Source organism: Mastigoproctus giganteus, chromosome 1 (assembly GCF_048544385.1).
Source record: "Mastigoproctus giganteus isolate SK-2022 chromosome 1, ASM4854438v1, whole genome shotgun sequence".
Classification (NCBI taxonomy): domain Eukaryota; kingdom Metazoa; phylum Arthropoda; class Arachnida; order Uropygi; family Thelyphonidae; genus Mastigoproctus; species Mastigoproctus giganteus.
Window position 1 is genome coordinate 186,306,436 of NC_143575.1, and position 22,282 is coordinate 186,328,717.

The 22,282-nt window shown below is 36.6% G+C and overlaps 1 protein-coding gene across 1 annotated transcript in view; it reads right to left on the reverse strand.

Annotated features, from left to right (window-relative positions):
- The window catches only part of Acat1 (Acetyl-CoA acetyltransferase 1), a 223,404-nt gene that overhangs the window by 12,402 nt on the left and 188,720 nt on the right, over nucleotides 1-22,282 (reverse strand). Inside the window, exon 12 of the mRNA XM_090383498.1 lies at nucleotides 9,818-9,975. Coding sequence (XP_090239624.1) covers nucleotides 9,818-9,975 — 158 coding nt within the window. The remainder of the gene's footprint in view (nucleotides 1-9,817; nucleotides 9,976-22,282) is intronic.

The window sequence follows — 22,282 nt, forward strand, 5'->3', positions numbered from 1 at the left end:
TTTCTGAATGGAATCTAGAAGCCTCAGAGAGGTTTTGGTAACACCGCCCCAGTTGTGGGAACAATATTCCATGGTAGGGCAGATTTGTGATTTGTACAGAGTGAACAGCTGTTTGGAAGAAAAGTAATGTCGAGAGCAAAAGAGGCAGAGGAAGCAATATTTGTAATATGCTGGTACCAAGAAAGATTAGAAGTCAGGGTAATCCCAAAAGAGATATATCATCTTGCCTAGAGATTGGAGAGTCACCAAAGATGAGCATAGGAGCAGAAGAATCTTTTTTGTGAGATATAAGACAAGACTGAGTTTTAGAAGGATTTAAATCAACTAATTTGTCTTTGCCCCACTGGAGAATTACCTGGAGATCGGCATTTAAGGAATTGGTAGCAGATATTCGAGAAGTTGAAGCTGTTTGAGCAGGGCAAGTTTTTCAAAATGGAAAGTGGAATGCAATGTGCTATCATTGGCAAAACTATGGATAGGATTTCCAGTCAATGGAAAGAAATCATTAATATACAAGAGGAAAAGAGTGGGGGGAAAGAACTAAACCTTGGGAGACACCAGCATTAGTGGAGAAGTTAGAAGACAGAGAGCCATCTACCATCACCTTCAGTGAGTGATCAGAGAGAAAACTGGATAACCAATTATAAAAAACAGTTGGCAAACCATAAGATAGAAGCTTGTTTAGAAGACCTTTAGGCCAAACACAACTGAAAGCGTTTGAGATGTCAAGAGCAACTGCTGGTGTTTCACCGAACGTTTCCATTGAATTTGTCCATAAATGGTAACATAAGCCAGAATATCACCAGTGGATCAACACTGATGGAATCCATGCTGGCGATCGTTGATCAGACAGAAGGTTTCTAGGTAGTTTAAGAGTCGGTGGTTAATTGATTTCTCCATTACTTTAGAAAGAGAAGTAATTGCAATGGGACAATAATTGGATGGTTGGGATTTGTTACCCTTTTTAGGAACTGGTTGGATATAAGCAAATTTCCAAGTAGAAGGACAAAAACCTTTGGAATAAGAAAGTGAAAAAAGGTAGCAAAGAAGAGGAGTAAGTTCAGGAGCACAGGTTTTGAGAACAGGTGGAGAAATACAATCAGGAGCTTTCTTAGCATCAAGATGCATCAAAATTCTTCTGACATCCTTTTAACGGAAGACCACAGGAGGCATTGAATGGAGCGTGTTGGGAATGGTGCGAAGTGTTTTACCAACATCATTAATATATGAGTTGAAAGAAAAATGGGATGCTAGCAGGTCAGCTTATTCCTTGGCTGAAGTGACAATAGAACCATCTGGTTTTGACAGAGGTGGGAGCAGATGTGGGAAAAAGTTGCGGACAATAGCTTTGGCAAGAGACCAGAATGGTCGGCTACCATTAAGGCAAGAAGCAAGTTTTCTACTCTTAGCCTATTCAAAATCTAGTTTGGACTGATTAATAACTGCTTTACAATTGTTGTGAGCTTTGATGTGGGCAGAAAATGAATCTGAAGAATTACAATATGCAACATTCTTTTCTTGAACAGCCTTAGCATATTTATTAGAAAACCAAGGTTTAGATAAAGGCCAAGATTTTAAACTGGAGTGCGGAATAAAAGATTCCATTCCTACAAGAATAATTTCACTGACATGATGTGAGCAAACGTCGATATCAGAAGTTTTAAAACAGTAATCCGACCAAGAAGAAGAAGAAAAGAAATCTCGCAGGTTATCCCATTTTGCATTCTTGTAATGCCAAATGACACGAGGTTGAGAACAGCCGTGAGATAAAGGCTCCATTGGAGAAGAGACAATCACCAAGTTGTGATCTGAGGTGACTAAAGGACCACTCACTTCGACCGTATACTTAGAAGGGTTGTTTGTGATAAAAAGATAATAGCGTGTTGGCTGTATGGTTAGGATTTTCCGGCATTCTGGTAGGTAAATGAACAATCTGTGCGAGGTCATTAGTAATTGCATAAATCACTAAGGAAAATTATCTCACTGTTAGGAAAGTTGTACTGAAGAAAGTTAATTGCAAAGAGAGGAAGTCAAAGAGCTCCAAGTGGTTAGTGGAGTTGGGAGAATGGTAGAGACAACACATGAATTTGATACAACGAGGTAGAGAGATTTTAAGCCAGAGAAGATCTAAAAGATCTTCTCTGGCTTAAAATCTCTCTACTGGTCCTTGAAGTTGTCACAGACATTCTCTCAGATAAGCCAGACAAACTGTACTTGCTACCTGTGAGTCTAAAACGCTGATGGAACTGATATACGGTTAACACTCAAGTCAAGTGGACCAATTTCAGCGAAGTCCGGACGGTCTGTGACAGCCAAATCCTCTGCTTGCACCTTCACGATGGTGGGACTTTTAGTAATCCTGGTTTACCATCCAGGTGTGAACCAACGTAAGCAGTGGTCGAGGTGTGGCGCCCACACCACATGGAGGAACGCCGCCCCTCTATGTTACCAGGCAGTACTAAATGGTAGATGACCCTCATCAACCGGTGAAATACCACCACTTTGCTTATTGGAGGCTTGAAGTGGTGGAACCCATGTTTAGTCTCTAGAGCTAAGTTCCAGTCAACCCTTCCCTATCTCTTCCATCATGCAGTATGATTGATGCCTTTTGAGGTTATGATGAACGTCGTGGTGAGATCCAATATTCCTTACATTTCGAGGGTACAGCTCTAAAACGGTGTTCGCAGGCCGGCCGCTAGTTAGTACACCGGGCCGAACCTATTGGTAACTCTCTAGGAGGCTTCCGGATCAGCTAGTGTATAATCTTGCTACCTCTACTCTGCCAGATAGTGACTGGAGGGAGTCCGAGTAGTGTGTATGCGGGGAGCATTGTCGAGGCCACGTTATGTCAAGGATCTGGGTATATTTTTACCATGTGTATGCCATATCCAAAAATTTCATTACTTCATACAGCATGTTCCACCCACTTTTTCTTACTATTGAATACACCATGAATTGTCAAACTAATAGAGCAAGCTTATCTGCGAAAGGGTCTAAACCTCCCAAGTACTTCCTAATTCATTTTGCAAATATACGTGGTCTCAATTCTAATCTCAACGATGTCCATTTCCAATTGCAGTCTGCCAAACATCATGTACTTTTTCTGACAGAATCTCAGTTATCAGTTGATTCAACTACTACTCATCTCAGATGCCCAAATTATTCGCTGTATGATTCCTTTCGCATCAAAGGTGGTACATGTGCATATGTCTGTTCTGATATTCCCTATCAGAGACTTGGCAATTTGGAATCTCCTCTCTTTGATCTTCTCTGGCTTAAAATCTCTCTATCTCATTGTATCAAATTCATCTGTTGTCTCTACCGTTCTCCCAACTCCACTAATCACTTGGAGCTCTTTGACTTCCTCTCTTTGCAACTTGACTTTCTCCAGTCCAACTTTCCTAACAGTGAGGTAATTTTCCTTGGTGATTTTAATGTTCACAACTCCAGCTGGCTTCCGTTTTCTAGTCACACCGACCCAGCTGGTCGAGATGCTGAGGCTTTTGCAATTATTAATGATCTTGCACAGATTGTTCATTTACCTACAAGAATACCGGACAATCCTAATCATACAGCCAATACGCTTGATCTTTTTCTCACAAACAACCCTTCTAAGTACAGGGTCGAAGTGAGAGGTCCTTTAGGCACTTCAGATCACAACTTGGTGATTGTCTCTTCTCCAATGGAACCTTTATCTCATGGCTATTCCCAACCTCGTGTTGTTTGGCCTTACAAGAATGAAAAATGGGATGACCTGCGAGACTTCTTTTCTTCTTTTCCTTGGTCGGATTACTGTTTCAAAACTTCTAATGTCAACGTTTGCTCAGATCGTGTCAGTCAAATTATTCTTGCAGGAATGGAATCCTTTATCCCACACTCCACTTTAAAATCTCGTCCTTTATCTAAACCTTGGTTTTCCAATAAATGTGCTAAGGCTGTTCAAGAGAAGAATGTTGCATATCGTAATTGGCTTGTTTCTAATTCTTAAGTTTCATTTTCTGCCTACACCAAAGCTCACAACAATTGTAAAGCAGCTATTAACCAGTCCAAACTAGAGTTTGAACAGGCTAAGAGTATAAAACTTGCTTCTTGCCCTAATGGTAGCAGAGCATTCTGGTCTCTTGCCAAAGCTATTGGCCGCAACTTTTGCCCATCTCTGCTCCCACCTCTGTCCAAACCAGATGGTTCTGTTGTCACTTCAGCAAAGGATAAAGCTGACCTGCCAGCATCCCATTTTTCTTTCAACTCATGCATTATCAATCTTGGTAAAACACCTCCCACTATTCCCAACATGCTCCATTCAATGCCTCCTGTGGTCTTCCATCAAAAGGATGTCAGAAGGATTTTGATGAATCTTGATGCTAAGAAAGCTCCAGGTCCTGATGGTATTTCTCCACTTGTTCTCAAAACCTGTGCTCCTGAACTTACTCCTATTCTTTGCCGCCTTTTTTCACTTTCTTATTCCAAAGGTGTTTTTCCTTCTGCTTGGAAATTTGCTCATATCCAGCCAGTTCCTAAAAATGGTGACAAATCCCTCCCATCCAATTATCGTCCCATTGCAATTACTTCTACTCTTTCTAAAGTAATGGAGAAATCAATTAACTGCCAAATTTTAAACTACCTAGAAACCTTCCGTCTGATCAATGATCGCCAGTATGGATTCCGTCAGTGTCGATCCACTGGTGATATTCTGGCTTATGTTACCCATTTATGGACTAATTCAATGGAAAGGTTCGGTGAAACACAAGTAGTTGCTCGTGACATCTCAAAGGCTTTCGATTGTGTTTGGCATAAAGGCCTTCTAAAGAAGCTTCCGTCTTATGGTTTGCCAACTGTTTTTAGTAATTGGCTATCCAGTTTTCTCTCTGATCACTCACTGAGGGTGATGGTAGATGGCTCTCTATCTTCTAACTTCTCCACTAATGCCAGTGTCCCCCAAGGTTCAGTTCTTTCCGCCACTCTTTTCCTCTTGTATATTAATGGCCTTCTTCCATTGACTGGAAATCCTATCCATAGTTTTGCTGATGATAGCACATTGCATTCCACTTTCCATTTTGAGAAACCTTGTCCTGCTCAATCAGCTTCAACTTCTCGAAAACCTGCTACCAATTCCTTAAATGCTGATCTTCGGGTAATTCTCCAGTGGGGCAAAGGCAACTTAGTTGATTTCAACCCTTCTAAAACTCAGTCTTGTTTTATATCTCACAAAAAGGATTCTTCTGCTCCTATGCTTATCTTTAGTGACACTCTGATTTCTAGGCAAAATGATATATCTCTTTTGGGGATTACCCTGAATTCTAATCTCTCTTGGCACAAGCACATTACAAATATTGCTTCTTCTGCATCTAAAAAACTTGGTTTTCTCTTTCGCTCTCGGTGTTACTTTTCTTCCAAACAGCTGCTCACTCTGTATAAATCGCAAATCCGCCCTACCATGGAATATTGTTTCCACATCTGGGGTGGTGCCCCAAAAACCTCTCACAGGCTTCTTGATTCCATTCAGAAGAGGGCAGTTCGGTTAATTAATGACTCATCTCTAACAGAGTCTCTGCACTGGCTGTCTCATAGACGTACTGTTTCTGATGCATGCCTCTTCTACAGCTACTTCCATGGGCACTGTTCTTCTGAATTAGCTTCTATAATTCCCACTCTCTCTCTTTCAAAACAGTCCGAACACGTGCCGCCACCAGCCAACATCCATTTACTGTCCAACGTCAAACCCACAGAACCAACTTTTCATCTTCCTCATTTATTCATTCAACTGCTGTTTTCTGGAACAACCTTCCTTCATACGTATTTCATGAAAATTACAGTCTACAGAAGTTCAAGTCCAATGTCAACAAATATCTTCTTTCATCTTCTCAACCTCCAACCCAAGCACGGTGCTAAGTACTATAGGTTCTAACACCTCTCGTGTTTGGGGTTTACATAAAAAAAAAAGAGGACATTCCAAATTACCAAGTCTTTCACAGGGAATATCGGAATTGACATATGCATAAGTACCACCTTTGAGGCGAAAGGAATCATACAGCAAATAATTTGGGCAACTGAGATGAGCCGTAGTTGAATCAACCGATAACTGAGATTCTGTCAGAAACAGTACATGAGAGTTTGGCAGACTGCAAGTGGAAATGGACATCATTGAGATTAGAACTGAGACCACGTATATTTGCAAAATGAACTAGGAAGTGTTTGGGAGGTTTAGATCTTTTCGCAGAAAGCTTTCTCTATTAGTTTGACAATTCATGGTGTATTCAATAGTGAGAAAAAGTGGGTGGGGACATGCCGTATGAAGTAATGAAATTTTTGGATATGGCATACACATGGTAAGAATATATCCAGATCCCTGACATAACATGGCCTCGACAATGCCCCCCGCATGCACACGACTCAGACTCCCTCCAGTCGCTATCTGGCAGAACAGAGCTAGCAAGATTATACAATAGCTCATTCAGAAGCCTCCTAAAGAGTTACCAGGAGGTTCGGTCTGGTGTACTAACTAGCGGCTAGCTTGCGAACACAGTTTTAGAGCTGTACCCTTGAAATGTAAGGAAGATTGGATCTCGCCATAATGTTCATCATAATCTCAAAAGTCATCAGTCATACGGCATGATGGAAGAGATGGGGAATGGTTGACCGGAACTTAGCTCTGGAGAGTAAACATGGGTTCTATCACTCCAAGCCCCAAATAAGAAAAGTGGTGGTATTGCACCAATTGATGAGAGTCATCTATCACCTAGTATTGCCTGGTAACACAGAGGAGCGGCACTCCTCCATGTAGTGTGGGCGCCACACCTCGACCCCTGCTTACGTTGGTTCACACCTGGGTGGTCACCCACAGTGTGCTTGAGCATGGGGATTATACATAGGATTACTAACAGTCCCACCATCGTGAAGGTGGAAGCAGAGGATCTGGCTGTCACAGACCGTCGGGACTTCACCGAAATTGGGTCCACTTGACTTGAGTGTCACCCGAAAAACAGTTCCATCAGCGTTTTAGACTCCTAGGCACCAAGTACAGTTTGTCTGGCCTATCTGAGAGAATGTTTGTGACAACTTCAAGGACCAAAGATCAATTTTTCCTGATGACTGTAATAGAAGCATCAAACTTGCAGAATTTATGTTGGGATGGAATGAAGGGTGTCCAGAGCTCTTTAATAACATTGTTTGGCATGATGAGGCTGTATTTCATGTTGGCAGTTTTGTTAATCTACACTGGGCAGCAGAAAATCCAGGAAGCATGTTGAAAAGGCTCAGGGTAATCAAAAAATAACAGTTCTAGTGTGGAATCACATCATTCACTGTCATTCTGTGAGACACAATTAATGCCAAACATACTGCAAAATGTTGTGTGTGTGTGTGTGGCCAGTTACTGCACGTGGGGGGGGGAGCAACACCAAAACTGAATTTTTTGCAGGTTAGAGCACTTCCTCATTTTGTAGATGACTGCATAATTATTTCTCAGGGCAATTGACTGGCAGACATGACATGCATTAATGGCCTGCCTGCAATCTGGATCTGACACTGCGATTTTTTTTTTTTTTTTTTTAATTGGGATGGGTCAAGGAAGAGGTGTATTGTAAAAATATCACACGACTTGGACAAACTGAAAGCAATATTCACCAATGTGCTTGCAAAAATCCCAATTTATCCTTTTGCAATTTGCAGAAACAAATGTAATACTGCTCATGCTCCTGTAGAAACACATGCTGTGAACCATGAGCCTGCTGATATTTAAGGATGTACTGTACATTGAGCTTCACTGTTGAGAAAGGAGGCAGATGCCTCTGAAAGCTTCAGTATTTTATCGCCTTTATCAGTGTTTTATCTACATTGTTTTATTTTATTTTATTGTATTTTATTTTTATTGTACAGACAAGTATCTTATTTTATCAGGTGTAATTGTACTATTCATTTTACTTATTTTATTTCATTTTATTATTATTATCTTAATAGAAGACAACTCTAATTTATTTTATTTTATGACTGTTCATCATAAAACCGTTATAAAATAAAATTTTATAACGGTTCGTGTAGGATAGTGCAGTCACTGCGAACAGAAACAAATGTACCAGTTCATTTAAAGAAATGTATCAAAAATGTTGGAACATATAGATTTTAAAATGTAATGTCAAAAATGTCAATAAATTATAAAGCAATTAACACTGGGTTCATTAAAATCAGTTAAAACATAAAGAAGCTACAATATTCAAAAATAGGGAGTGAATTATCAGACAAGCTGTACACTTTGATGGTGGAAAAATTTTAGCATCTAATGGCTGAAGTCAACAGTCGCTACAATTATATGGAATTTACAACTACTGATATCCATCAGAATTTCCTTGAAAAACAACGAATGGCACAGTAGGATCAGAAAATCTTTTTTATATATATAAAATCTTTCCCCCCCATACCTCTGATGTAAATTACCAGAAACTGGATGTATTTGATCTGCAATGATGCTCTAGAAAACAGCTTTGTTCATGTTGCTGACCAGTAGGATGAGGGGACTGAGGGAAATATGCAGTAAAAAAAATTTGCCCAACACCATTACTTTTCTGGCAGCAGCTTGTACTAATAGTATACAAAAGATTGGGGCATTGCCTCACAACAGTTTCCTGATATGCAAATTGTTCTATCACTTCATAATTACACGATTCAGTTCACCAAACTACATAACAGTTTACCAAAACACATCCCAAGTCCACTCTTTTTGCTCATGATAACCATTTCAGCCTTTTTATCTGGTCTGCCACAATTAATGTGCAAAGTTTTCTGCATAGTGCAAGAGCTAATGAGCAGTTACTTTTCTGCATTGAAGATATCAGTCAATTGTGCTCTTGCCTGATGATGGTTCAAATTCTGCATATCTTGTTTCGTTAACCTACACTTGTGTTTGTATTTTATTTTATTGGTGCCTGCTTTATCTACCTTTCCCCACTCTTGGAATAACAACCATCTTAGAACCTCTCACAAGAGTAAATGGCATTTGCACTGCAGCACTTGTGAGAAAAGCATTAATAATCATACCTGATTTGCAGCTGGTGACATGTTTCAGTTTCCCTGCTGCAGTAAACAAACATCTTTACTGAGGGCACATGCTACCAAATTTAGAAACGAACAAAGACATATGAGATGGTATCTTCTTAATGTGTTACATCAAAAAGTGTGTTACTCAAAGCCAATGGACAGCTTTTTCATGTAGCAACACACTGAAACACATGTTTCATCTTTCAGCAAGATATACTAAATACTAGGTGAATGATTTGCTGTTTGTTGTTGTTTGTTTGTTTGGTTTTTAGTAGCATTAGCAACTAAGGCCATATTGCTCCGGGGATATGTGGTGGTCATTCCCTGACCTTTCCGCATCCTCCGTATTTGGTGGTCACGGGCTCGAACCCCGGTCTAATCAAGAAGCATGTGCTACGCACTGCTGCTCCTGCCCACCTGGCTACGGAGGCACCAAAATATTTGCTGTGGGATAACTAGTGCCATAGTACATCTAAGTTTAGAATTCTCAAAGGATTTGCAAATATTAAAATGATTTTATCAATTCATCTTATTTATTTTTGATTGTTAATAAAATATAAAAGCTTAGTGAATTTTTCTATTTGACAAGTTATAAATTTTAAGTGAAATAGTTCTATCTCTTCAGCACAAAAGACATTGAACAACTAAGTTATAAAATCAAAACAGTTCCTACAAATAGCAAAAAATTAATGATTAAAATAAGTACAATTAAAACCATATATGCTAAGTTATAATTAACTAAAAAAAGTACTGTAAAATTGAAGTTTAAAATTATCATGATACTTACCCTATTGGATGTCCTAGACTAATAGCACCTCCATGAATATTGACTTTAGTTGGATCTAAATCAAGTTGCTTAATATTAGCTAATACGACCACACTAAAAGCCTCATTTATCTCCCACATGGCAATGTCTTCTTTTCTGATACCAGTATATTGTAATACCTAAGAAATAACCAATATGTATAAAATAAAAATTATCAATCACTAATAAATGAATAGGCCCTGTCTTTATTTATAAATATGCAAATATCCAAATTAAAGCAACAAAGTTTTCTGATAATCTTTCCCATTATTTGGCATATTTCTCCTGCGTATATGCTTAATACCTCATGATTCAAGGATCATAAAATGTTACAGACTTCATTTTTTTAAATATGATTAGCTGCTCTGATTATTAAAAAGACAATTCCTGGTCACGAATGAGTGCATTCTATAGCTAATTTGTCATTCTATTATATCAAATTATTTTTTATACATATAGAACATAAAACTATGCTTAAGGCTTTTGGCGATATCTGATAATAGTCTAATTGTGAAACCAATGTGCAGCAATTATATTCAGATTTCCCACGATAACATTTATCTTATGATCTGAAATGATAGTGTGAAAGAAAGGATGATAGTTTATCAGTTATATATATATATATATATATATATATATATATATTTAATTTTTTAATTTTTTTTATTTTATATATATTAGTTATGATGGAGATAGATAACTACAGGTGATTGGAAACATTGCCAGCAATTCTAAAGCAGTGATGTGCAAAATTGGAAAGCACGAAAATTCTGCAGAGTAAGTTTTATCAGTGAGATGAGATAACCATATAATATCTAAAGGTTTATTTTGAATCATGATTATAAAAGCTCAATGCTTTTAACTGTCAAAACTGTTATAATAAATTTTGATTTTGACTAATTTTGAGTTTTAGACATATTCATAAATGTGTGTGCGTTATTAGATCCATCATGTCTATCCACACTTGACAACTAAACTCACAAAGAATAGACTTTCATAGGATTTTATATCTGGTTTTTTAAAAATCTGATCATTTGCCAAACATTCCAAATTTTATTAAAATGAGACAAATAGAAAACACACTTCTTTTTTTTTTGTATACGGCCCTAGCATAGATGTCAAATTTACAAGTCTGAAGTCAGTCATTTCACCTTTGAGCTGCTCTGTAAATAGGTAAGACACTTGTACACATCTCCAATCCATAGAGATTTTTCTGAATTAAAATATATTCTAATTATAATCTCTTTTGAAGATTACTTCAATACAGATAGAAAGATTCCATCACCTCCTGGTGTCTTATTTTATATTTAATTGTTATAACGTCTCCTTCCAGTCCCTTTTTAGTTATCATAAAATTATTCAACTCCCATCCAGAATCAGTGACGTCACTAGTATCCTAAAGTTTAAAAACTTCTTCAAGTGTGAATGTGGTTGGTTGGTGTAGTTTTCAACTGGGGTGCCGCAACAAAATTCCAGGGGTGCCATGTAATTTGGGTTTAAGTTACTTAAACTTTTTTTTTTTTAATTTATATGTTTATTTCATTATAAAACATATCCATTGTGCAGTATCTTTTTAATTTTGTGGTGATCTATAACTGATGTTTATTTAGTACCTCTATATAAAGAATAAAATTATTATATAAGTATATATAATTTATGCAGCTCAGTGCATTGCTATAAGCATGCCCTTCGTGCAGTTATTTGATGTTACAGTTTTCCAGGGACTTTTTTCCCCATTGTTGGAAATATGTGTCACAGTAAGATAGGTTTGTGGACCAGGGTGGATCAAGTATTTTAGTTTCTTTGAGCATGTTTTCAAAATGTTCATCCCAGCAGTGAATCAACTCTTGCAGTCTAACACCAGTTGGTTTATTGTTATAAAATGTTATCCATTCAGGATTGAAGAGAAGCAGTTGATTGGGATGATCTGCAAGGCTTTTAAGTCTGGCTGTGTAGGTGAGGAGTAACATTTTCCTCTTGAGGTGGAGTGGATGTTCGTTTGCCTCTACATAGAGACTTTGGACCAGGGAAATTCGAAAGGCCCCAAAGGCAGTGCGAAGAGTACTGTATCGTATGATATTTAGCCTTTAAAAACACTTTTCCTCGCTGAGTCACAGACGATCGCATCATAGTCTAGTGCAAGACAGTGTACCTATCTGTACACAATGCCATGGCAGAGGTGGCTCCGAGTATAGTGAGTTTTTTTCAAACAGATGGTTCTAAGATAACTTATAAGCATGGCAAAATTGAGTTTCGCATCTAATGTTAAACCTAAAAACCGATATTGCTGGCGAGAGGGATCGGATGATTTCTTAATTTAAGTTCAGGTTCTGGATGTAATTTGCAATTTTTACAGAAGTGGATTGCAATTGTCTTTTGTTCTGATAGATGGTAACCATTTTGTTGGGTCCATGTCTCCAGCTTATTTATGGAAAGTTGCAGCTGTCTCTCAATGATATTAATGTTTGATGAATGACATGATATGGCAAGATCATCGCCATACATATATATTTCTACAGTTTTGGGAATATTCTGTGTCATGGTGTTTAGTTTAATTGCAAAGAGAGTAGCACTAAGTATGGACCCTTGGGGTACCCCCTTCTTCCTGGATAAAATATTGTGACAGTACACTCTGGTGACGAACTTGAAAGGTTCTATTCTTAAGAAAATTCTGAATGAATTAGTAGTAGTAGTAGTGGCATGTGATGCAAGAAAGCAAGTGTATGAGCTTATGCAGCATCAGCCCAAAAAAAAAAAAAAAATCACACCATTACCTCCAAATGCCTGTCCAGTTCCTCCTTAAATTTATTCAACCTATCAACTTCCACAACGACAGATGGAAGTTTGTTCCAGCAATTAACCACCCGCTGGCTAAAGGCAAATTTCCGCACATCTAGTCTACATCTGTCTTTTCTTAATTTGAATTTATGCCCCCTTAGGTTCGTAATCTGAACAAGTGGAAGGATCCCATCAGAATTCAGCGTACTCAACCCATTCAAGGCCTTATACACCTCAATCAGATCACTGCACAGGTGCCTAGTGTCCAGCCACTGCAATTTGCAGAACTTAAGCCTCTCTTGGTAAGAGGATCCTTCATTCCCCTCACCAATCTTGTTGCCCTTCTCTATACACACTCTAGCAAATCTACATCTTTCCTAAAATGAGGCCTCCAGACCTGTACGCAGTACTGAAGGCATGGCCTGACCATTGCCTTATACAGAGGGATAATCACCCCCTTTTCCCTGCTAGCAAAATTCCTATATATCATTGACAAAACCCCATGACCTGCCCTGGCAGCCTGTCTGCACTGCTCAGAAAACTTCATATCTGACTGCACAATTACTCCCAGGTCTTTTTCATTTTCTACCACCTTAAGTGTAGTACCACACAGTTGGTACGTTTCTCTGGGGTTACTTCCACCCATATGCAGTACTTTGCATTTGTCAAGGTTAAACTTCAGTTGCCACTTCTTAGCCCATCTGCCCAAATTATCTAGATCCTGTTGCAGTAGCACACTGCCATTGCTGTCATTAACAACCGTGCCAACTTTTGTATCATCTGCAAACTTCGACATTAAGCCTGATATACCTTCATCAATATCATTGATAAATATACAAAACAACAGTGGACCTAACACCGAACCCTGTGGGACTCCACTAATAACATTAGTCCAAGAAGAGCAGCACCCACTGATTACCGCCCTCTGCCTTCTCCCACTTAACCATCCTTTTATCCATTGTAGCAACTTACCCTTAATACCATTCTGCTCCAATTTGTACAATAGTCTTCCATGCGCAACAGTGTCAAAAGCTTTCCCGAAATCCAAATATATGATATCAAAATTATTTTTTGCATCCAGTTCCTTTGTAACCACATCATAATATCCTATCAAATTTGTCAGACAAGACTTTCCCTTAACAAACCCATGCTGTGTCTGAATTATTGCTGCAGTCTTGTCTAGATGATCCTGCAATGCATCTTTAACCAGTGACTCCATTATTTTACCCGGAACAGAAGTTAAACTAACAGGTCTGTAATTACTCGTGTCACCCTTCGATCCCCCTTTGTGAATTGGGGATACATTTGCACATCTCCAGTCTGGGGGAACCTCCCCTGAGTCCAAGGACGCTCTCATAATTATGGCTAAGGGTTTGCTTAGTTGCTTTGCCGCCTCCTTTAATATAACTGGATAGATCCCATCCACCCCAGGTGCTTTTCTTATGTTTAACTTCAACAATTTCTCCTCCACTTTGCTTTCAGTTATTCCAAAATCATTAAGTATTCTGCTACAATCTGATAACTTTCTGCCATTTTCAAACCTTAATAATTCCTCATATGTGAATGTAGATGCAAAATACTCATTCAGTTTGTTTGCTATCTGAGCAGGATCATCAACAGTCGAACCATCGATGTCAAGTGGACCAATCAGATTCATCCCCTTCTTTTTAGACTTTATATAAGTAAAGAAATCCTTGCTGTTTTTCTTAGCATATTTTGCCAAGGATTTCTCGTAATCTGCCTTCGCCTGCCTAACCTCCTTTGTCACCTGATTACAGATTAGCTTATATCTGCCATAGGCTTCTGAGTCGCTTGATAATTTATATGCATCCCATGCATTTTTCTTCTCTGTTACGAGTCTCATTAGTTCATTTGATAACCATTTAAGCCTAAACCTTGAACAATATTTCTTAATAGGTATGAAACTTTTAGTAGCATCCACAATTAATTCCTTGAATGCTTCCGACTTAGAATTTACTGTTGGTAACATCGTCAGTTTATCCCACTGTACAGAATTTAAAAACTGTCGGAGACCACTGTACTCACCTTTACGGAAGCAAAAACCCTTTCCTTTACCCCTGATGGTAATTAAATCTTTAAGTAAATCCCAAATCCCTTAAGTATTGCAAATATTGGTTTCAGCTCTTATCACAAGATCCAAGTAGGTTCTGTTTTGTTCGAAACCGTATTGGTTGCAATTTAACAGCATTTTACTTTCACGGATCCATTTTAGTCTGCTGTGTATAATTTTTTCTAGTGTTTTACCGAGACAGATGGTGAGAGAAATTGGTCGGTAATTTTGAGGAAATGATTGATCCTACCCTGGTTTAGGAAAGGTAAGAATTACAGCATGATGCCATGAGGAAGAATAAACACATTCAAGGAAAATCCAATTATAGATTTTCCTAGTAATAAGTTTAAAGATGTGTTATTGAGATGTGTGAGAATTATATAGTACATTCCGTCCAGTTCTGCTGGACGGAATTATCTCATACATCTTTATTCTCACCACTAAGGTCATCAGTTTTTTTCACATTCATTTTGATCTATACTTTGAACAATGCATATATGCCAATTTCATTAGCATAAAAAGCTCATTAACTTCAAAAATAACTTCCTTGAATATCCCCTCCCCCCTTTAGCATCACATTTGTTAAAATTTATGATTTGGTCCCATTGAATAGGTTAGATGCCTAAGACCAGTTAAATACCCCTGCCCCCTTGTGAAAACCCCATTTCCCCTTTCCTTTGAAAGCAGTTACTTCTTTGAATAGATCTTACATTAATATACTTTGATCACTTCTTGTCTACAGTTCCTTTATTAGAAGGGATACTTAACATCTGATGAATCCTTACTAATAGTCAAATTGAGAATATTTCTTTCCCTCGTTTCTCTATCAAGGTGATATAAAAAGCAATAAAAATGAGCATATTCACTAGAAACTATATTGAGTCAGTCTGATGTGATATAAACATTGGAGAAATCAAATATGAGGATTAATTATAGGAAAATTAGTTTTTTTTCATAATAAAATTTTGATTTGCTAGCACACACTCCTATTTGTCTGTAAAGATGTTCATTATATCCATCAAAGTCATCTGGCCCACAACATACTCCTACTCTCATTTCATTTTTGTTTTCCCGAATGCTATATATCATCAATCTGACTCAATATAGTTACCTAGTGGATATGCTAATCCACTCTTGAATCTTTATGCTTAGCAATTTAAAGCCCCTTCTCACATTCATTCAACTTTGGTGAATTAACAAGTAACTCAAATTCATAAAATTTATGGACTACACCCAGAGCACAAACATTCAAGAAACTTTTTATGTTTGTTGTGACTAAAAAATCCCATATGCTAAAACAATCTAAAACTTTCTCCAGGAATTTTGCAGTTTTATATTAGGTTAGTTTTAGCATTCTTTCCACAACTGTTCAATAATTTCCCATTACTTTCCCATGCCCTTACATCCAGTTCTTGCTGTATTAGTGTTATAAGATCTTTCAGTAGGCTCTACAGCTCTATACTTTCCATACAAATTTCCAAGTAAGTATATGTCTCAATAGGACTAATCAAAGTAGTGTGCAAGAATGTGCACTACTTCTGCTTTTAACTACCATTAATGTACCCCCCCCCCACCAAGCTAACAGTTTTCCAAAACACCTAGCTCTCTCTCTCTCTCTCTCTTAATATCATCAACAAATATTTTTATGCCTCTTCAAGGTATTCCATCCTTAGAAATGCAGCGAATAACAATGCAGGCAATCCTTGATACTATCAGAAATAAGATAAATCATACCTTGTTTATGTAAACATAACATTAAATCAAAATAGATTATTTTTTTTTAATAACTACGCTTTATAAACTTGTTCATAAAAAAAGTGTGATGAATCATTCTATTTTTTGAGAAACAAGTCCAATAAAAGCCATTCAAGTATGAAGAATGATTGGTATATGCTGTCATATGAAACATCAACAATCATAATCTTTCAATCTACAGGAACCACTTCAGAGACTGATAAGGGTTCAGTTATTAATAAGATCTATGTTATTAATAAGAATAACAATATAACTTAGGTCTAATTTAAGGTACTTTGTAAGTCTGTGAGCTATAATTTGCCTGTCCTTGCACTAAATAGTTTGCAAATTCAGAGAAGAGAATTGTGTGAAAATCAGTCAGAGCATGCACCTCTTTCTTTTACTTATTTTTTTTTTTTTTTGCTCACCTTAGTTCATTCTCATATGCAGCTGATAATCATATTAGTGTAATACTACAAAATGTTATAGTAATTTATAGTAGTAAAACTGCAAATGTCAGTTTGCAGGGTTAGTCAGATCTCACTCCTAGCTGACTAATTTCAAATATTCACCACCAACACAGAGACTCCAGACCAAAGTGAACCCAGCTCACTCACCCCCTTCCCACCAAAAGATTGCTGATCCTAGCGTTATACTGTGCATGACCAATGAGAGAGAATATCAGTGCATTATAGGAGCAAGTGTGCAGATGAGCTGTTAGTTTTAGGTACCCATGGCCTGTATTATAAATGAATAAATCAGTGAGAAAAAGAACATTTAAAAAGAATAGAATAGACAGTGAAAAATTGTGCTGTTTACAAATAGTCCAGATCACAGAAATCCTTAATATTCTATATGTGCTTTCCACCCAAACTGCCCAACCAAAAACAATTAAATAAAAATAAATAATAATTTGAAAGAGTGAAAGTTGTGGTACTGTTCAGTGTATGTGCATGTGTTTTAGCAGTAGTAGCAAATGAATCAAACATATATGAACAGGAATCCAAAACCAGTTTTGTAGAAGTTTACAACTTATACTGATGAGTAGCAGATATGAGTTTGAGCAGTAAATTAGAATCAGAAGACGAGGAAACTCCAGCAACATCTGGAGAAAGGCTATTCAAGAACTTATAGCAAGAAGGGAGAGGACAAACCCTTCAGCTGTCAACTCTTTCTGAGCAAACGCCAATTTGACAAATTCAAGAAGCATCAGAATCTACATATGAAATTTAAAGATGAACTGTCACTGTTTGATCCTGGCAATGTCACTTCTGTGTTCTCAGAAGAGTAAAAGCCATAGAGGGACACAAACTACAGAAAGAATTTAATGCAAACAAGAGTGGCTTTTTTGTTGTTGTTTTTTTTTTTTTTTTTGTTTTTTTTTTATATAAATGTCAAGCAGGACTATTTCAAAAGAGGAGAAGGCAGCGCCAAGTTTAAAGTAAATGATAGGCTGACACTCCTTGTAGATGAAGTATACATCAGGAGCCAGTTTAATTAAGTGTAAACCACGAAGAGTGTATATTGAAGCAATTAGGTGGTTCTGAAAACTGCTATTGGCAGTTTTTCTGTTTTAATAATCACCTTAACATTAGGAGTGCATACAGTGAAAAATACTCTGTTTGGCCCTTTGACTCTCTATATTTTAATATTTCAGTTGACTTAACTCATCTTTTGAATAAAATATCTGAAATTAAGTGTGCTGTCATTCCATCTCTGTATGACACTTTAAAATTCTAATTACTGACTAGAGATAGGCAGTACCAAATTTCTGATTCATTCCTAGGATCTTGAATAGTTTGAGTATTGGCTGCTTGAAACATTAAGAATTTACTGCAAAGCTTCTTGAGTCAACAAAAACTGTCTAGGGAAAACTGAGTGAACTAACAGAGGTGAAGGAAGATATCGTGTGTTCCATGAAATGACAACAAAATGAGTTTTTAAGCATAAATTCCAGGTCAAGTTTAAAAAATAAATTGTCCTCTAAATTTATATAATGAAAAATTAAAAAGACATATTTATAAAAGAGAAAGTATCATTTAATACACTGTAAAAATCATTATATTAATATATTTGAGGAACAACTAAGCAGTACTGCAATAAAATAAACCAGAAGACAAGGTTTTGCTCAATAATATTTTTAACAAATTTTTTCCTGGCTAGTCATATTTTGATCATATAAATTCATGAAAAGAGAGATGATAAAAACTGTTGAGGCCAACCACCAAATTTAAAATTTCAGAAAGAAAAGTGGGGCATTTATGCATCCCAAAAAAAAGGGGGGGGGTACACCATAGTTTGAAGTCACTTGCTGCATTAACACCAAAGCAGCAGCAGCAGCATGAGATGAGCCTATCCTTAGCTACCCACCTTGTACTCAGGTACAAATTTTTCCTCCTTTGCTAAATAGATTTGTGCAGGCATACCCTTGGCTTGCTAGAAATTCTAGAAAATTGGCAACACTTTTTCCCAAACATTTCTTCCAATCATCATAAAAATGTGTAACCTTACTCTGAATAATTGTAAGATTTACTGGAATGTTTTTGTGGACCTCAATTGCAAATGGCTTTGAATTTTTTCTTTTTCCTTTACAAATGACATTCAGTGTACTGAATGTCATATTAAGGCTAAAGATTTGCCACTTTAAAACATACATAATTATTTCTAGCTTTGTCTCAATTGTATTAAGTTTGAGACCTTTTTTATCACCATAACTGGTTCTTTCATTTTCTTTTTTCCATTTTTATAAAATAATAGCAAACTTTTTAGCACAGAATGCACTAAAATTGTTAAATAATTGCACAAACAAACACTGCTGCACAGACCAAGATTACAACATATAGTGACTCAAAGTTTGTTCATCAGTTTGCCACTGTCCACATGATCGAGGACTATACCCTAAAATTGGTTTAAGGGTGTCAATATAAAATATCAGAAAAAACAATTTATCCAAATATCAAGAACTGCCTGTAAATATAAATACATAAATATTTTTAAAAATATTTATATACATAAATATGTATATAAATATTTAGCAGATTTATTTATGTATATAAATAAATTTATAAATAAATATTTATATATGTATATAAATATTTAGCAGAAATACATAAATATACATAAATTAGATGTATCCGGCATAACATATGCCATCTTTCTGATTATGGTGTAAATAGTTTAATCTAGATCCTTCAGTCTTTACCATTCTTGTATACTGGTGATATAATTCTACAGCAGTCATCTGTGGGATATATGCATATGCCATATTGGAAACCACCTGCATATTTGCAGGTGGTTCCCAATCTTCTCCAACAAATATTGCAGCAACATCCGTTTTGGATGTAGGTGCATTATATTGTCTCTTAACTATCTCGTCCAATTGTTGCATTACTTCGGCCAAACACCCTTGGTCTGATTGTTTTTCAAGCTGTTTTGTTGCTGCTTCAGCAGAATCAAAAATATAAAGTTGTCCATATCCTAGCTTATTTGCCTCATTTGGATATAGCAGTGAGACCAAATGGTAAATCTGGCCGTGTATTCAAAAACAGTATGGGCCATATTTAATCTCTGCACCCATTGACGCAAATGCCATTGCTGAGTTGTACTCTAGTATATGTTCTCTGTAGTTATTTGCTTCATGTGTATTCCCTGTAAGCAGCTTTCATAATAGAGTAGGTGTCTCAGACAGTGGGTCAAGTGAAGCCATTTCTTCATGACAGCATTTAGTGTATTTATTCGATGTGTTTAACTCATGTCCCTAATATCTTGCATTGCAATACTCATAGTTGTAACACACATTTTCTACATCTTCTTCCACATTAATTACAGTTTGTTGATTATTTGCATCGGGTACTTCTATTTGATTAGTCCTACAGCGTTTCATCCATCTCTCATTTTCAATCTTGCTTCTCTTTCTTCAATGTTTTCTGTCCATCTTTGTAGTCATAGAGCCTCATTTTGGTCTCTTAGCCTATTAGATCTGTCCTCTAATGTTTCATTAGCATTTCTTCTACATTTTCTCAAAATTCTTACACACTGTTCAGCCATTTTTACACTTCTTAAAACTTAGAACGGTTTATTAAATTTGAAGACAGACAAAATATAGTTAATCAGTTTGCATAAACATACATCTATATCTTTCAGACATAGGTTGCCTTTCTTCAATCGAAAAACGTTAGTACAAAAATTAATAAAGAATGCCTAGTATGGTGGTCATGCGAGGTGAACTATGTGAATGGGTGCTGGCAACAATTAGCAGTTGGAAAATTTGGGCAGCATACCAAAGCATTTTATATATATATATATATAGCAAAAATACATGCTCATGTATAATTTTGAAATTCTGTGATTTAATCATTTCATAAATCGAAAAATATATGAGACTAATAGTTTTGTTTATATCATTTCTTTTTCTTATTTTCAGCAGATCAGTAAAAATTTTGTTTCAATGAAAATAACAGATGTTAAAGAATATAACATTTTAAACTTTCCAATTTTTTATTAAAAAAATTATATATAATAATTAATGGAATCCATTAGTTAAAGGTCAAGCACTGGTATATGCCAGGCAGAGTTAAAAAAAAAAAAAAAAAAAATACAGAAATAAAAAACAAAAGTTGTGATCTCAGTTAGAGCATTTCAGACATGTAAAATCAAATTTAGCTTTGCATCCTACATACAAGAAAACAAGGTTTAACAGCAGAGTGTACCTGACATTTAATCTCATATGTTTCACATATTTTATGCAACAGGCTAACATTTCTGGTGGCTAATTCATAAACTAAATAGCAAAGCTGTTCTTTCTCCATGAAAAATATGGATAACAACAAATACATCAGGATGATGAGTAGGAATATGCCTCAAAAAACAGTCTGTCATAAATCCAGAGATTTGGTAGCTGTGGATAAGCATTTTACCGAATAAGGGACTGTCATAATAAGCTACATCATGGGAACATTATATTATGTTTTATTTTTGAAACATTACATTTAAAATATGTTTCACATCCTCATATAATCAGTTTTCTCATCTTGTGATATGGTCACACTGGCACATATTATAAATGCTATTTTCTTTTTATGACTTAAAATTACAGAACATACCAATATCCCTAAATATCCTTGAAAGTAATTACTTGATAATAATAAATTCCTAAATTCTTGAAAATAACACTTCTAACTTCTCCACTAATGCCGGTGTCCCCCAAGGTTCAGTTCTTTCCCCCACTCTTTTCCTCTTGCATATTAATGACCTTCTTCCATTGACTGGAAATCCTATCCATAGTTTTGCCGATGATAGCACATTGCATTCCACTTTCCATTTTGAGAAACCCTGTCCTGCTCAATCAGCTTCAACTTCTCGAAAATCTGCTACCAATTCCTTAAATACCGATCTTCAGGTAATTCTCCAGTAGGGCAAAGACAACTTAGTTGATTTCAACCCTTCGAAAACTCAGTCTTGTCTTATATCTCACAAAAAGGATTCTTCTGCTCCTATGCTTATCTTTAGTGACTCCGATTTCTAGGCAAAATGATATATCTCTTTTGGGGATTACCCTGACTTCTAATCTCTCTTGGCACAAGCACATTACAAATATTGCTTTCTCTGCATCTAAAAAACTTGGTTTTCTCTTTCGCTCTCGGCGTTACTTTTCTTCCAAACAGCTGCTCACTCTGTATAAATCGCAAATCCGCCCTGCCATGGAATATTGTTCCCACATCTGGGGTGGTGCCCCCAAAACCTCTCTCAGGCTTCTCAATTCCATTCAGAAGAGGGCAGTTAGGTTAATTAATAATTCATCTTTAACAAAGTCTCTCCACTCGCTGTCTCATAGACATAGTGTTTCTGCTGCATGCCTCTTCTAC